Genomic DNA, 18,152 nt, shown 5'->3' with positions numbered 1-18,152 from the left:
CACAGATGTTAAAACATGGCAATATCCCCATTTTCATACTGATACAAAAAATAATATAAAACCACCTCTGTCCACCTATTCCGTATAAACTTTGGTTCAACAACATCAGATAAGTAACACTATGTATGTCCTTAGAGCCAAACATAAACACGGATTGAGGCCCATTCTTTATTCGCCGTTCAAAAGTTATTCCTAGGAGTGGAAACTCTGCATGAGATCACACTGTAAAAACAGAACCCGGGATAAAAACTGCTAGTAGGCAGCTTGATTCTTTTATTTGAGTCCTCACCCAGACAGTGTAAGACTTTTTCTGAGGCTTTTACCCATCAAGGTCACCACCAGTCATGGGCTGCATACACTGGCTTTGCAGAACGGCACGTGTCAGAACGCTCCTCGCCACAGGGAAAGGCGGCGGCTAACACTTCCAGTCTCCACTTCTAATCCTGCCTTCTTCCAGAACATTAAATAGCACTGTGGTTTTTGAAAGTTTAAAGTAATAACTGTTTATTCTGATTTCTGCCCAGAGTTAACATTTTTGGTGCAATTTTAAATATGGCCAAAAGAGAGCACATTGCATTGCTGTGTATAAATTTACATTTCATAATCCTTCTGGAATAGATGCTGAAAACGTACATTGCTTCTGTTGCATTGCTGAATTGTTTCCAAAGTGCATGAGATGGTACGTTGCTTAAGTATGTGATTAGTAATGAATGTTTAATACGATGAAAAGTCTTCCAGATAACTTAAAAGTAACCATTCAAGAAAATAAAAACAGCCCCCACAACAACAAAAAAAACTCTACACTGGTTTTAGGACAAGCAGTAACAACTTTTTTTTTTAAGAATAAAATTAATTTACAACATTAGTCTATCAAGAAAAATGTACATTTTGTATCTGTATGCTTTACAAGATGCTCCAGATCTGCTCTGTATTTCTATGGGAGGTATATATTACAGAATTATTTGGCTGCATTATAAGGCAATCAGTGAAAAACACTTTTTCCTGTAAGAAACCATTCAGAAGTGAGATCCAATCACGTCATTCTTTGCAGACAATTCCAAACATTTCTGCTGACAGCAACCAAACTATGCCGTATCATCTTTATTAAAATGTAAAGAAATGTGCTTAAAAGAGAAAGGCGTAAACTTGTATCCTCCACCAGAGTAGAATTTGTTCTGAAATTCCACCCTGAAACGAGACCAAAAAAAACCCAGAACCTGTATATTAATCCAAAATGACCGGTTGTCAAGGGATGGAACTGTGCAACACAAGAGGCTGAACAAAACCAATCCTGATCCTGTCACTTACTTTTTCTGTGCAGCTACTTAACCTTCCTATCGCATTCTCAGGCAAATTTCATGTTTCTCAAGAGACCCAAACACACTGACATTGTGCTGTAATGGCTCATTTCTCACTTCTGTCTTACTAATTTGTTTTTGCGTTAGTTGCATTTAATTGTTTTGCAAACATACAGTATCAGGAAGACAATACTCTCTAATACATTTAGCTCTGCCTCTTTTGTTTATATACTATATGCCTGCCTTTTCTTATACTGTAAGTTTCATCAGGTTTCAAACTAAATATTCTCTGAACCCACTCCAATGTGCAGAGCTCATGCTCTTCAGACTAAGAAAGGATTAAAATACTTAAGGGTTGGCAGCTCCACTTCAGCAAAAGTTTTGCTCACTAATATACATGTTCTGTTGAACCAAATAAATAAAATAGACTGAAGACATTCAGTGATATAACGAGACTGAAATTAAAAATACTTATCTACATTACTAATATTCTACAACACGAAAAGCTGCAATACTATAAATCAGATGTACCCATAGTTTGCACCAAAATCAACTCTGAATATGGTTGAGATTAATATCCATCATAAGCCAATATAATAGTTAAATTTACTGAAAATATTCCAGAGGAACAATCACATTATGATTAAATAAATCTATTACAGTAGCATGAGCCTGTTGGATTTTACACTTGTCTTTTTAATAAGGCACCTAATATTTTAACACAAAAATTCCTCTTAAACAAGCCAGTATACACTAAAGAAGTATAACGAAAAAATGAACTTACCAGTGAAGTCGTATAGCATGGAGAAAAGCAGAAAGCCCCTCCATGACCAAAAGAATAAAAACTGTTAGCACAGCAAAAAAGGCTAGAACAGGGACTAGCAGTAAGACACCATATGTTGTATCCACACGAAGACCCACTCTCATCACCATCTGCCACAGAACTTCTGACAACTCTATTAAAAAAAGGTTTTGTAATTAATGTTGATACTGCATACATTCACCCAGTGAGCTACTCTAACTGACCTGTATTCCAGTTTAAACAGGATTACAGGATCTGCTAAACATGGCAACTATAAGCAACCCCCTGCCCCAGTTAGGTGCCCCGGCTTCCCTCCCCTGAATACAAGGTGCATCTCAGTTTCAAAATAAGATCTACTGATGGCAACGTTTTACACCATGACACTAAGACTTTAGGAAGTGCCTAAATACCTTCCAAACTGGTCAATCAGTGGAAAATAGGAAATGGTACTGTGACTACAGATAGACTATTATGTGAGGTAACACTGTGCTCAGATAATTGGCCTCTTTAAAACACAGATCAATCAATGAAGCAAATTACTAGATTCCAAATACGTCGCAATTGTAGTTTGGGGGCTTTTCATACATCATGATTAGTTTAATCAGGGAATTTTTTTTAATTAAGGAAAAGATAATTTCACATTAATATCACTTTGACAGGCCAGCCTCCCTCCAACTAACCAGCATTAAAAATCAAGACAGATTAAAAAAGCCAACCAACCAAAAAAACCCGCCACTTACGTGCATGAGCAAGACTTAATGCCCAGAGTCTCAGATATGAGGCTGTATTAGAAATACATCCTAGACAGTATTCAATGGTGTGAATTGCTTGATTCATAAAAACATCTGCAAAATTAAGCTAAAATATAAAAATACATTTGTATCCCTTTAAACAACATACTACAGCATGAGAGAACAAAAACATTCATCTGCAAATCTTAATATACATGGAAGAAAAATTCCATTAAAGGTAATACATTGATTTTGTATCAAGTAAAAAAAAAGATCTGCTATGTTTAAGATCATTATTACAGAGACAACATTAAAAAAAAAAAAATCAGATGCTATAGTTTTCCAGTTAGTTTCTCCAATTACTTTGTTGATAGATAAAAATGAATTCAATCTATGTTTTCCACAAGAAATATGATCTAACCAGCCATGGTTCTAATTCTCATTCTATTGAGGTTGTAAGTTCACAATGTCATTTTCTGGATCTTTAAAAGCAGGATTAATTATTAATAATGCTAGTGATAGAAAAATAACTACATTAATACTGTAAACTCTAAACATACGTACTCGTTGCTAACAAAGAGTTCCAAGACTAATATTACTGCAAATTTCAACACCTACTTTGCACAGAACTATGACACGTTTTATTTAAGCAAACAATTCTTGCATTTCCTATACATAAGAAGCAAGTCTACGACCCCAGTGAAGCAAGCACTATACATAGTCTGCACATTGGGAAACCGAACCAATTTTTTGTCTTTGAATTCACATGGAATCAGTGGAATCGGTCAAGACCTTTAAAAATTTGCCCAAACTAAACAGCAGCAATAGCTGGGGACTTTTGCCGCCCATGTCTCCCAACCTCCATTAGCAATAATCCTCATCACAAGATGTAATTTGCAAACATAACAAGACTTTTGTCTGGATGAAAAGCCCAGATTAATTAACAGGAAGCTGGGCAGTCATCCTCTTGCCTTAATTTTAAAAATCCACAAAACCATACAAAACCCAGGATTTTCATCCCGCTCTTCAATTTAAGAAAACCTATAGTCTCAGATGCAAAGTCTATAGAGGCAAATAAAGCACTCTTCATGTTCTCCGCTACAAATAGATTGTGGTTTACTGTAGCCATCTGAATGTACCAAGAAATAATGATACAATAGCAACAAATAAAAATAAGCCAATTGCATTCAAGCATCAACGTCTTTGTAAAGGCTCGGCTGATTTTCTTGAAAACTTCGAGGGACTCAGGATACACGTTATCTTCTTGATTTTCCACTTCTAATTTGCTTTTAAGGACATACAAACTAGAGATTAAGTAAAAACATTACCTCCTCTCCATCCACCTCTCTGTGCCCACTGTCGGAATGACTGCTTCCTTCTTCTACATCATGACATCTCAGCAGAGAAAGTTCTTCCTCACTTTCTTTTCGAATTAGCTTGTAGCCGCTCTACAAAATGGAAACGTATCGGGTCTTCAAGTGGACTGCCAGTGTCATTTTTAAAATTTATTTAAAGTACTCGCAGGCAAAGGTAAAAAGAGAGCTAGAGGAACAAATTACTATTATGTGTTACAGTCAAAAACTTTCCAAGTTGAGTAGAAATATCTAGTAAGGACATTACTCTATATGCAATACACCACTAGATGGAATTCTTCTATACTGAAGAAATATGCAAGTGTCTCTCAATACTTACCCTGTACATTCTAATGCCTCGGCCTCCACTGTGCAACCAATATAAATAAAGTGGTTTACCAAAAAGCATTACAGGAACAGAAAGAAAAGCAATACTAAGTAAAAACCTCTGCAGAGCAACCTGTTTGAGGGTGAAAGAAAAAATAAGATTAGATCACAAAACCAAAAGTAGGAAAAGCCTTCCCATTTTCCTTTAAAGGTCTGTTTGAGCATAAGAAAAATACTACTGATTTCAATGGGCATGTACTCCAAATTGAACATACATGTAAGTATTTTACTTAATCAGGCTCTTAAGTTGGGTTACAGACATCCAGCATCTTCTAGATTAGGTTCTAGATTAGGCATTACTGATACTCAGTTTAGTAAGATTATTTACAGTACATATAAAAGCATCAAAATTACAAGCATGAGACTCTGTTCTCTAGCCTTGATTTTAACCTGGGAGATTTTGTTCTAGAAACAGGTATTTTCACAAGTCACTATGTAAAATCTCACAACCAATTAAAGAGCAAATATGTTATTTAATCATAATGTTTTATTGAATTTCCCCTTAGTCTGACACATTTCCCCTTCCTCAGGGAACACTCAGCCATCAGCCATTCATGACTGGTGAAGTGGTACCTGCATAGGGAACACAGGATCTTCAGAAGCTTGTAAGAACACTACTAACCTGTCCGCTGTAGAAGACCTCTGTTTCACCACCAGGAAACAGGAACATGTTAATAAATTGAATCAGAATGCTAGGAGCAGATGTAGACTCCTCTACAGAGTATGCTAACCATTTAAAGAAGATCATAAACACAAGGTAGCCGAAGATGCACATCATGAATAAAAGTTCAGGAAGAAAAACCAAATAGATATTATACTTCTTCTTGAAATGTCTAAAAGATAAAAATACAAAAAAAAAAAAAAAAAAGAAAAGAAAAGAAAAGGAAGTTTTACAAAGAAAAATCAAGATAAACACATGGCCCAAGCATGATTTCAATAAAATAGAAGAGTACCCAACACTTAAACAGCAAGACTGAAATTACAATCCAGAACTGTTTTCTTCATATTCACTGAAATTTTAGTCAGGTATTTCAGTGGAAATAAAGACCTTAAGAGGCATGTATCTCTGTGTAGCAACATGTGAAATAAAATCTTGTATTAATTGGTATATTCAGATTTTTTCACATAATACTGATCCATCATCTTATTTCTGTGAGGGAAGACCTCTCTGTTACTGTCTTTTTTTTTTTAAGAACAGTTTTCATAATTACTATTATTCGGTTTTTAAAAAATTGTTCCAGTTTCTCTTACCAGAATAACTGTTATAACTCAAGACTTGACAAAAACTACCATGTTAATATTATCTTAACTTCTTGTACTTACAAGTGGTTAAATACCCCCAATACAACTCCAAACGTCATGTGAGTCACTCCAAAAATCACAGACATTTTCATTTTGAAAGAATTTAAAAAACTGAGACGGTTGCTTGCCAAATTCCATATCTGAAGAAGACAAAACCAGCATTATAGAACAGTGTAATAGAGGAATAAAACAGTATCCTTTCTCTACTGGAGACTAGAATTCTACCTCAAACAGGGATCACAACTGCAATTTGAATTTCATGAAAATAGTTAAATCTTTGTTTCACTCATTACGGGAAAAGCTCTTTTTGAATGAAGAATGCAAGCAGAAATGTAATTTTTCGATAGTAAGATTTATCTTCCTAATACACATACCAAAATCTAATTTACAAATGACTGATCATCACAAATGGGTAATTTAAAAGAATAAAACTAACCGGATCAATTCCAAAGGGATAAGCTCCATTGTATACACCAGAAACATTTGGATCCAGTGTTAAAAATTGATTAGACTTTAGATCCTCAAGACTGTGGAGAAAGAAAAAGACAATCAGACCTGACATTGTTTAAACATAGTGACAACACATACTTTCAGTTCTGCAGGACACTGTTCCTGCTTTCCTTTAGATGACTAGGGTCACGCACCGTCGGGCTATAAATAAAAGGATTTCTAAGCACAAAGGACCTGGCTAATAAAAACAATAGAAAAGAAAATCTCTAGAAATCACAATCTGGGGTTAATTCGCACTAACTCTCTTTGAAAGGAAAGTTTCTAGATTTTATTCCTCATTCCCCTAGAATGGAAAGTTTCATTTAAAGAGCTCACAATCTGCTTTTACACAAAATTCACTAACAAACACACAAAAAGTAATTGATCTCTTTTTTCCCTTTTGCATGTGAATGAGTTTCTACTCCTAACTTCATATAGTTTTTAATTAACACAGCACTCACAACCTGTTCACTTTTTAACCGAAGTCAGTGGTTTTGACTCTTTTAAGCCGCTTCCTGGTTTTGAGGCAAAATGAGATGCAGGCTGTGAACATTTAAATACCAAAGGACCATGACACCTCAAAAAAATGAGGTTATCCTACTTTGTGAAAAAGTAGGTTTGACAATTCACATAGCTTACTTTTTTTTTTTTTAAACTATCAAGAAAAGCTGAGCAGAGACGTATGATTGCTAGATAACAAATTTATTTCATTAATTGTTAATTTCTTTACAGCAGATGCTAATGCTGCTTGGCTATTCATTCCACAAGCACAACCTAGAACAGATTTCTCCAAAACTAGCCCTATGTTTTCTATTTCTCTCAAAATCTGAGATAGATAGATAGATAGATATTCAGAAACCTCTCCTGGAAAATATAGTAATTGGAGACAAACTAAAACCATTAGCATAAAGACAAACAATAACATAGGAGGCAGTGCACTTTTTATGAATAAAAAGAATATATGACAAGACAAAGTCCTAGTACCTTCTGTTAGGATTTTACGATACTACTGAGGTCTCCAGCCATTCATAAGAACATTTTTGTGAGACCAGAAAAATGATGCAAAACACACCTAAGAAGGTTTAGGGACTGCATAAACCCTAGAAATATCACCTCATAAAATTAGGTGCAAGTTCTTACTACCAATAAAAAGATGCTATGCCAGGTGTAGTTTTTAACCATTAAAAGTTATTAGCTAGCATATAGCATTAAAGTATTGCAACAGAATGTGTTCCAGGAGAAGACTGACTGTCATATGTACCAAATGACAATATTCTAGAAAATGTTCCAGGTGACTGAGGAAGTGTAAACCCAGGAAAGCAGCACTGATAAATATAAGATTAACCTGATAGACTGATGGAATTAAATATAATCAAATTCTACTAGTGGTTTTGCAAGAAATTGTGTTCTCTGTGGATTTCCCAATTTAAGATAATGACCAATTTGACTTTTTGTTTTTAAATAATTATTACTACCTTTTTTATTCTAAGCATAGATGTATCAATTAGCCCTTAGTGCACTAGCACTTGCTACCTTAACAACTAGATTTTGCTAGATTTCACTACATTTACTTACTACTCTCAATAAAAGGACAGTTAAAATGGGTGAGCAAAAGGGTTAAACTGTTGCAGGAAGTACCTTTTTGTTTTAATGGTATAGCAAACAGAGGCATGTTACTCACCGCCAAACCTGCTGTTCAAACATTGCTGAAACATTCCATCCAGAACCAAATATATTTAACGACTTTGAAAAACAGTCATTATAGATCAATCCAGTGTACACAGAAAACAGACCCATTAATAAAATAACATATCGGCCTTCAAATAACATTTTCATTATCTGTAAGTATTGGAAAAAAGAAAAAAGAGAAACCATCATCTGCTACGCGAACAATTGTTATCTAGACATTTCTAAGAGAAACACATTTTTGGCCATACAAAGACTTCTAAATACTAAACATTCTTGTGAACAGTCATTGAGAAATATGAAGAAACCTAAGGCAAATCAAAATGTAACACAGAGAATTTTGCTTTAAGCATGTGAATATGCAATTTACAAATGCGAGTCACCAAATGGGTGCAATTCATCTCCCCATATTCACAGCTTTATGTCAAATGATTTATATACAAAGGTTTATATGCATTAGGAAACAGAGCTAGCAGCAAGAAGTATATTCTGAAAGACAACTGTGGTGTAAATTTAATGCATGGATTTGAAGACTCCACGCAAGCTCACGACGCAAACCCGGATTTTTCTCACTGGCATCGTTACACTAATCAATAGACTTTTTAAGCTACGTTTCCTTCCCGGGACTAGTCTTCAAGAAGTTAGACATTTTGCCACCATTCTTAAATACAATTCTAATGAGATGCAGGTGTTCCTGCATTCCAACTCCATATGATTAAAAAATTAGGTAAAACTAAGTTTAATAAATTTCAAACTACAATTCCTTTTCAGAAACAATAAAAGAAGATGGAATTTGAAAAATCATTTTCTCCTCATGTTAGTCACTGTAACCACATTCTGTAAAGCACACACATCGCTAAGTAGTCCTAGCAGAAGGAAAGACAAGCCCAACAGTATCAACTAATTTTTGTCAGTCTTTCATTCCAACTTGATTATTTCTGCCCTTTCAAAAAAAGTGAATAGTTTGTTAAGATATCACATTAATCTCAAGCAATATGGCAACTTTAAACACAGAAAATCCTGAAACAAAGGAAAAAACCCAGTCCAATACATGTGCAATAAATAGTACTTTTCAGTAACATAGTAACTATTCAATTGAAGTTATCCTGCTGGATGGGAAGTAAATTATTGGTAATTGCTTTTACCTCATCTTGTGATCTTTGTAACCTAGGGTGGTTTTCATACAGTATTGCCAGGAGTGCAAATATGAACATTAGTAGACCATGCCCAAAGTCTCCAAACATAACCGCAAACAAGAAGGGAAAAGTGATGATGGTATAGAGAGCTGAAATTACAACAAAACAGATTTCAGGCACACAGCACAACAGATGATGTTGCTATCTGAATTATGCCTAAGCAATTCAATTACTTCAACCTCACAAACAATTTCAAACAATAAAGTCTGAAAGACGTTTCACCCCCTACTAATACACCTTTCCCTCACACTATGAATTTAACTCAGTTTAAAGCTTGCTTATTGTGTATCTGTTAGTAATGACAACTCCGCAGTTGAGCATTAGCTGACAATTCTGAGGATATAATATAAGCCCAGGAAATAAAAATCAAACAAACACTTCTTCCTCCGTAGCTATTTTGGCTCTGTATTACAGCGTACATTCTCTCATACAGCATGATATAGTCAATGTAGCTATAAAAACACATAAGGACATTAAACTAACTGGGCTATACAACAAGCTGGATTTTTTCAAGTGATGAGCTCCATGCTTCAATAAGATCAACAGCCATTACCAAAGTTTCCTTTTATCCCCCAAATATCTTATCTTACCCAAAGTAAAACATATAAAGAAACATTATACAGCTATTATCAGTATCTTTAATACTAAAATAACTCAGCAAAAATCAAACCCCATCTTACTGCTTGGAACACCATTTGTACTTTTGATGAGCTACTGAAATTTTAAAACAGCTACTAATAAGCAGTAGGGTTGTCACCATTTTGCCTTTACTGGTGTTCGAATCAGCAAGGAATTTAAAAACACGTAACAAGGCAAGCCGTAATGATAGCACAGCTCACAGTTCAGATTTCAGAAGGACCAACCTGGATTAACTTCCCCATAGTTTCCAACTCCATAAGCATCAACAATGTTTTGGAACCCTGAGGTGAATTTATTGGTACGTATCAAAGTTGGAGGAGGTTGTGTTGTTGGGATGGTATTCATGAATGAAGAAATTGTAGCTCCACTCTTCCTCTAATTACAGACAGAAAGAAGATACATTTATATAAAAACTCGGTTGGTGCTTAATCTAATCAAAGCAAAAACATCTCCTCTATCAGCAGTTTCACTGATCCTGAAACATCCCTAAATTAAGCCCCAAGTTTAACATTTATCCACTTGTGCCTTCTTAAAAAACAAAAATTAATCTGTTCCTCTCAGAACAGTGATTTATGTACAGCATTCTAATCCTTACTTTATATGAACTATCAGATGACACTCATCAGTCAATATTATAAAACAAAGATTTGTTACTAAAAATTCTCTCTTATAAAACAAAAGAGAGAGCTGCACTCAACACAACTAACACAAGGAAATCAGCACCTTCTGCTTGACTGCAAATCGCACTGTAAGCCCAGTCAGACTTGGGTCTAACACAGAAGTTCTTCAAGGAAAAAAAACAACCAACCAACCAACCCACACGCCAAAAAAAACCCCAAACCCACCATACACAACACTAAATGAAGGCTTTCCTTATAAAGGAATTGTTTGTTATGAGTTCATAGAGACCTAGACCTGCCTGTGCCTACTTTTAGCCTATTTTAAATAATTATTTTCTTTCCTTATCTGTATAGTTAGTTCAAGACAGAAGTTTTAACATCAGTGAGCATTCAGCTGACTTACTGAACCTTCCTCCAACGCATGGCGCAAATTTTGCAGATCAGCCACTGGACACCAAACCTCAGCAATTAAACATTTGTTTGTGACATCAAAACTGCACAGGTTGAGTACATGATAAATGGCTTTCATCTTCTTCACTTGGATAACCCATGTATAGATGGATTCAGATGCTTTACACAAGACCTGGCGTAAGTAATCCTCAGTTTTATGCAGCACCTTTGTCCAAGAAAAAAAGAAGTCATTGAAAACATCGAGTGTGTTAAGTTAACCACAGTAAAAGCACCTAGTATTTGCCCAATGCCAGATCACATTTGTAGGAGGGCACACTAACCATGGCTTGAAACAAAAGGCAATGCCAAGTGCCCTGAAGTTTAATAGATACATGCAACATGAAACCAGGGACATGACATACAGTCATGTTGAGATCCAAAGCTGTATGTATTTTAGAAACATATTCATGTATTTTATGCTGTGATTTGTCAAATGATCTCCTGTGGTGCAATAACTACAGCAAAGGAATACTGTTATTTACTCACAGTATGAAGATCGTGAATACGAACATTTAGTCCTTCAATAACTGCCTTGCGCTCCTCCATGTTATTTGGATATGGATACACATGACAGTGATAGCTACAGAAAAACAGAAGTTTATGCTAAATAACCAAACTAAAACAAAATAAATCATCTAATCCCATGCTCTAGTCAAATCTGCAACACACCATTTAATAACCACAGAACAGATTCAACTGAGAGAGTCAGTATTTTGCCTGTACTTAGTAAGGACTGCAGATAAAATGACTCATATTTATTTGTATGTTGCACCACTATAAAGCTAGATGCAATGTGAGTGGAGGAACAAATTTAACTTCAAAATATAATCAACACTTACAAGGAAAGGGATTAGGGGGAAAATTAACAAGAAAATAACCCAGGTATAAAGAAGTCATATATATTAGCTTTACTTCTTACCAGTCACAAATCTTCTTAACTTTCTGTCCAATTTGTTCACCCCAATAGGACACTAAAAAAACAAACCATTTTGTGGTTTCGCCCTAAAAAACCAAAAAGTTAAGTTGACAAAGTTTGTTTTTAACCAACACCACCTCTGTGATATAATTATAGAGCAAATAACAAATCTGAGTAATAAGAAAAAGCTGTGTTAGTAGCATTAACCTTCCACCATTTTAGTAAAGATCAAAAAATAAAATTCAAGTGTGCCAATCTCTCTCCTTTTTTTTGTGTATCAGAGAAAAAGAGAAAAAGTTTTCAGGGAAAATGAAAGAGATATTATATTTTACCACCTCAGAATGATTTGTAAAAAAAAAAGTCTTAAAAAATTAAAATGTTACAAATTAGAATCGAAGTAGAATTTAAAAGTGACAGATTAGGCAGACAAAATTGCCGATTTACAAAAAGTGAATTTTGTAAGTTCAGAGAAAAAACTTCATAGAAGACCAACTGTACTCTAGACTTTTTTCCTTAACTACTGAATGAACAAATAAAATTACTATTAAAAGGTAATGCACTGTACAGATCTAGTTAATAAATATCCAAGCAGCCATTCACGTCACATATTTTAATCAAGGTAGCTAATCATTAAGTCACTACTATTCCACAACGAAGTTCTGCGCTCATCAAGCAGAGCCATGATAAATTAATTGCCATAGTTATGGTGGCATCAAGACCTCTAATTTTAAAGTCTTACAAGTTCTAATACTTTAAAATAGTTTTCTCTCCAAAGGCAGTAGGAAATCATTTACCTTCCTTGCAGGCTGACCTGAGCAGCAATTCTTCCAAGTCTTACGAAAAGTACAAACAAATAAACTGAGAGTTACAATGTTTACTCACTGTATCAGGATCTTCCAGACACTCATCCAGCTCTGCATATGTAAGAATAGTATAGCCTTTACAGACTCTCCACAGCATTTTTTCAAATGCTTCAACTTTTGCTATGTGAACTAACCCAGATATGAATCTACGGAAAAAGAAAAGTTTGAAAAATAAGCTAAAATCCACAAGAAAAATTAAAAATTCAGAGTACATTATCACTCACGATCACATAATCACAGTAATTTAACATCTGACATCTCTAGAGAAGGAAGCATCACCCTAAACAGGAAGTAACTGGTATATAAAATACTCAGTTTCTATTTGGAAAACAAACAAGACTGAAGGCCTGAGCACACAACTAGAATTATATTTGACATTGCCTCTTTCTGTGATAATAAGGTTCTTAATTTTTTCTTGGTAAGATACCCTCTCATAATGGTGTTGTAGAAAGCAGTATCCATACACCACTTTAAAGGCAAGTAGGCAATACCATTGGTAATATTACATTTACAACTGACACTGCCAGGTGATTAAAACACTGTGTTTATCCTAGAAAAACAGAGTGTCAACAGTAGAAGAAAGTACTGATTTAGAGCATTTAGAGATTTTTTTTCCTTAACACACATACTTGGTTTGATGGAAATTTTGTGACGGTTTTTTTGGTACTGTCCTGCTTATCTCTTCAAATAATCCAGTTGTTACAAAGGTACATTTGAGTCAGACTCCTACCCTGTCTAAAACTGTTTGGCTCATCTGAAATCACTATAGTCACACTACATTCTATTTTTTAAGAAAACAGCTGATTATTTACAGCCGCTTATGAAGCGGTTTTGAAACACGACACACTGACAATCTGCCATACGTGGACTGAACCATACCTACCCCAGCTTGGCACCCAGTCTGTGCATACAGTTGTAATCCACTAATGGCTCATTTTCCACAGACGGAAATTCTTCATAATTTGCATGTAAATGAGATTCATACTAGCAAAAAAAAGAAAGATCATTTTAGCTTTCAGAAAAAAACATGTTTTCTTTCACTTATTATTCTAAAGAAGAAAATATAATTAATTAAATTATTTCAATAAAAATATAAAATTCTTTCTTGTTTTCAATTCAGACAACAGAGAGATCTTGGCATCTAAAGCATACTACTCTTAGCAATTACAGTCAGCGTTCCAAAAGTTACATGGTAAATTTCATATTACAATTTATGCATCAAAATAACACAAATATTCCTCCATTCTCAGTTGGCATCAGCAGTAACATTCAAACAATTCAACAGAGAAATCACAAAGCTCCTCTAAATTCAGAGCTGCATTTTGCTATGTATACGAACACAGCTCAGCACAAGAGCTTGCCAGCCAGGTTCTCCAGGCTACTGAGCGCAAGCAATAACAAACAATGTACAATGCTGTAAAGCCCGACACCAAGTCATGCACTTAACTAGAACTACTAACACTATGCTACAAAAATGCCACATGACACACAATCCTCCCCAAACAACGTTAAGCAGTACCTCAGCTGTTCTCCTGACAAATCTCTGTGTGACCTCTAACATGCATGTGTATTCTGTCAGTTCAAGCAGGTTTTTCCTCAACTTTTCTTTGTTTTTAGTTACTTCCCTCAATTCTGTCTCCAGCTTCTGCAACTGTTCCTAAGATATGGAGAAAAAAATGACAGAATCAGTTATACTGGTTTGGAAATCAGAGGAGGATGAATTTTAAGCATGTATTAGTTTGCTGCAATGATGAGAGTTTCCCAGTTTCTTAATTAACTTAAGTTCCATAAGTTTTGTTCTTCAGTCTGCCAAAGACTGCTTTGTACTGAGTACGCTTGATCGTCCACTAGCATCTGTTAAGTCTGCTGTTCTGACCCTAATTTGTGCCCGAGCTAAGTATGGCAGACTTGGAATTAGAACCTCAGATAGTACAGGGTGAAAGACACTTATCTATTCTAGCAATAGAATTACAGCAAAACAGAATATCATTCAAAATTATATCTGCATTTTACAAGCTTCTACTTCTAACGTAATACCAGAAAAAGCATTCAGAGAAAATAGCACTATGTTTTGCTATGCAACCAGCACTAGAACCTACAAAGTCTTGGGTATATAAAACTCCCAAAGACCCTGGAAGTTTTGGATGCATAAAAAGAGCCTTAGGTAAGTCCCAAAGAAATAAATGAGGATGAAGGACTACATCTACAGGTAACAGTTTGCCTGGAACAGTGTAATATGCAATCCATGAAAATAAAACAGATGACTGCAAATCCTGTGAGTTTGCTTTGACCTTTTCACAGGAATTTTGTGTTAATATCAAATCCTCTCTGGCAGTCTTTGAAGTAACACTGGTAAAAAGAAGAAAAAAAAAAAAAAAAAAAGACAAAACCAAAAGCAAATGCTTCTGTCTCCCTGCCACACTCCTATACCATAAGTCGTAGGTAATAAGATAGCAAGTAATTAAGTTTGAATTAAAGTCCCAAGATCCAGAGCTACACTTTTGGCATCTGCTCTGTGGAAAAGTTACCTGGATTTCTAAAATGTGTTTCAGCAAGGGGGCAGGAGGAGCAACATCTCCTTCAGGAAGTGGAATATCCGCCTTTTTAATTTCTTGTACTAAATACCCTGGAGTGAGAAGAAAAACAGCATCAGAAAGGAAATGGTATTTCCTTGTAATTCCCAGAATTCTGCATAGACCTTCAGCTGTTATTGATGGTGCTGATCACACTGCAGCATGAAGCCCTAGCTGTTTTATTCATTTATTTTAGCAACAACACACACATTGGTCTTCAAAAAAGAGGGGCTTATGGAGTGCGAGGAGTAAATACAAAGAACATTTCTGTCTTGGAAGTTTGCAGAAGTAAGCTATCTTCAGAGTCCTCTGACTGACATTTTCCAACCACAAGTACTTTTTAAGAAGCTAACATTTCAAAGTATCTCTTTGCTGCTGCAAGATACCACTTTCTGCTAATTGTGTCATCTGCCAAAAACTGACATTCTGCTCATTGACCCATGTTTGGAATAAAAAGAAAAAAATATAAAAAAAAAAATAATTCAAACAAGGCGGCTTAAGCAACCTTGATAACAAATGCAACTCACGCTGGGCAGGGAGATTGCCAAAATAGCTACCGGGATGGTTTGGCATGACCAGCACATGCCTCTGATGAGAGATTCCAACAAAAGAAGCCTTCAAGGGTAACTTTCCCTCAGGATACACTGAAGAAGTCTGCATCTTCATTGCAATGCTTTGCATACCCTTCTCTATTCATTAACTACCATGTGAATACAATTATTAATAATTTGAGACATTTTTGAGGGTGTTTGGAAGTTCAACAGTATTGAGTTACACAACATGAAAAACAGGGTTTATCTTATAGTCAAGGAATATCCAGAGTAAAGTTTCCGTTTTCCTAGCAGAGTTTTAAGCAGTCAATATTGAAATGGTCTCAACTATTTATCAGCAACACATTAGCAATTCTTCTTCACCTCTAAGCTTAAAAACCCCAACCTATATTTAGCACATACATGTTGCAGCGCAAGTAAACTTTACCGCTCACAAAACCAAGAACCAGAGATCAGTGGTAAAGGACTGGACCAGGTTGCCCAGAGAGGTGGTGGAGTCTCCATATCCAAAATCCCACCAGAGCCCTGGAGAATCAGCTCCAGCTGCCCCTGCTTGAGCTAGAGTTTGACTAAGTGATCTCCAGAGGTCCCTTCCAATCTAAACAATTCTGTGATATGCTCAAAACTGATGCAGCATATCAACACAAATTAAGGAATATATCGGTACATTCTGACCCAATTCAGTGCTACAGTCAAGTTATCTCCAGCTCCAAAAATCTACATAGAGACTCTATGTATTTTTTCATACACATGAAAGATTTGTAAGATTCTACAGCATTCAGATCATACAAGACTAGAAAGACCCTATAGTTGAAACCTTCACTGTAGTTCCACTCTAGCAATGTAAGCTTTAATAATGTCACAGATGAGAAAGGGCAGACATGAAAATAAAGCTCACCAAGTATTCTTTCCATTTCTTCACACTTCTTTACTTCATTCACAAATTTTCTCTGAAATACACTTACGTTTGGGTTGAGCTGAAGGAGAAGGACAAAATCCTTATTAGGTATTCAAAACAGCAACCACCCCCAAAAAACCACAGCTATTTCTGTGACTTCATGGAGACAATTTTGCAAGTATTTGCAAGTGTTCTCTCTCTTTCTACAAAGTGCTTTTCAGCCAGGAAGGTATAAAAATCTAAAAAGATTAAAAAGTCTTCAAACAGCAAGGTTTTATTAAAGCAGAATTATCAATGCCTTTTGCCAGTTTTACTCAAGTAACAAAATCACTAGATCTACTAGAGAAACCATTCCTGATCTTATTTCTACAGTTTTAAAATACTGCTTAATGACTTCAAATTAACAAACCAACCTTTCTACAAGCAAATTTTTGCAATGGATTTCCACAGAATCTATTTGAAATGTTAAGTTTTGAAAGAATCTTTTTACATATTATGAGTGCGCAATGTCCCTGACTACTTATTCAGCTTTTAAATCTGACCCTCTAACACGTTATTTCTGGAATAAATGGTGTGTCAGATACCTGCAATGGCATCAATATGTTAAACATAATATCCATGTAATGACACTTACAGATTTGTCTCCTCCAACCTGCCATATTTACTAACTAGCATTTAAGTTCTCCTAGCTTTCCTTGCAAAGATTTTGCAACCTACATTTCTGAAGACTACTTGGAAGAAATTCCAAAGCCTCAGTCAGCAAGCAAAGCTCAGGTAATTATGATGAGACAATGCAGAAACAAGGCTAATTATTACCTGACCCAATTTTATATTAGTCAGGCATGTAGTTTCCTCCAAGGTGAACTGCTCCTCCAGGAACAAACATGCTTTACAAACCAGCAGTCTGTGATGTTGAAGAAATAAAGCTACAGAACAGCCAAGATGTTTCTATGGATCTGTCAGCAGTGGTGGTGGTGGGGGGTGCATTTCTATTAGCTGCGCACATGCACTCAGACTAAAGTCAGTGTGGCTTCAGGTATTCTCCCAGGGGATCCTATTGCAAACCCCCCCAAGTTTAAATTAATTCTGTGAGAGAGCTAGGATGCAGTCATCCCCAAACACCCCTCCATACAGTCTCAGGGAGGCTGGGACTCCACACCAACTTTCCATCGCCCAAGCTCGCCTTCAGGCGAACGCGATGTAGGCATCAGCTAAACACCTGCACGCCACAGCCGGAGAGAGATGGGCACAGAAGCGCTCTTGGGAGTCTTTTACATCGCGCCATCGAAGGAAACCCGCACCTCCCCGACGGCAACTACTCTGCCCGGCTCGGCTTTCTCCGCGTCGCCCACCCGCCGGGCCCTCTCGGGGACCTTTTACCCCCCCCATTCTCCCACAA

At 36.0% G+C, this 18,152-nt stretch overlaps 1 protein-coding gene across 1 annotated transcript; it reads right to left on the bottom strand.

Annotated features, from left to right (window-relative positions):
• Nucleotides 1–829: 829 nt before the first annotated feature.
• On the bottom strand, nucleotides 830–16,829 carry ATP6V0A2 (ATPase, H+ transporting, lysosomal V0 subunit a2). The gene is made up of 19 exons (XM_009703986.1): nucleotides 16,754–16,829; nucleotides 15,260–15,357; nucleotides 14,251–14,388; nucleotides 13,615–13,715; nucleotides 12,751–12,877; nucleotides 11,872–11,954; nucleotides 11,439–11,532; nucleotides 10,906–11,118; nucleotides 10,107–10,257; nucleotides 9,193–9,332; nucleotides 8,043–8,200; nucleotides 6,309–6,399; nucleotides 5,894–6,012; nucleotides 5,193–5,403; nucleotides 4,524–4,643; nucleotides 4,160–4,279; nucleotides 2,841–2,958; nucleotides 2,083–2,254; nucleotides 830–1,188 (listed from the first exon to the last, which is right to left on the bottom strand). Exons 1-19 carry the CDS (start codon nucleotides 16,767–16,769, stop codon nucleotides 1,086–1,088), a joined length of 2,373 nt encoding a protein of 790 aa, XP_009702288.1. The 5' UTR covers nucleotides 16,770–16,829; the 3' UTR covers nucleotides 830–1,085.
• Nucleotides 16,830–18,152: the final 1,323 nt, after the last annotated feature.

The sequence above is a fragment of the Cariama cristata genome, unplaced genomic scaffold, assembly GCF_000690535.1.
Source record: "Cariama cristata isolate BGI_N322 unplaced genomic scaffold, ASM69053v1 scaffold19567, whole genome shotgun sequence".
Taxonomy (NCBI): domain Eukaryota; kingdom Metazoa; phylum Chordata; class Aves; order Cariamiformes; family Cariamidae; genus Cariama; species Cariama cristata.
The sequence above is the reverse complement of the archived record's forward strand: the minus strand, read 5'-3'. Positions and strand labels throughout refer to the sequence as shown.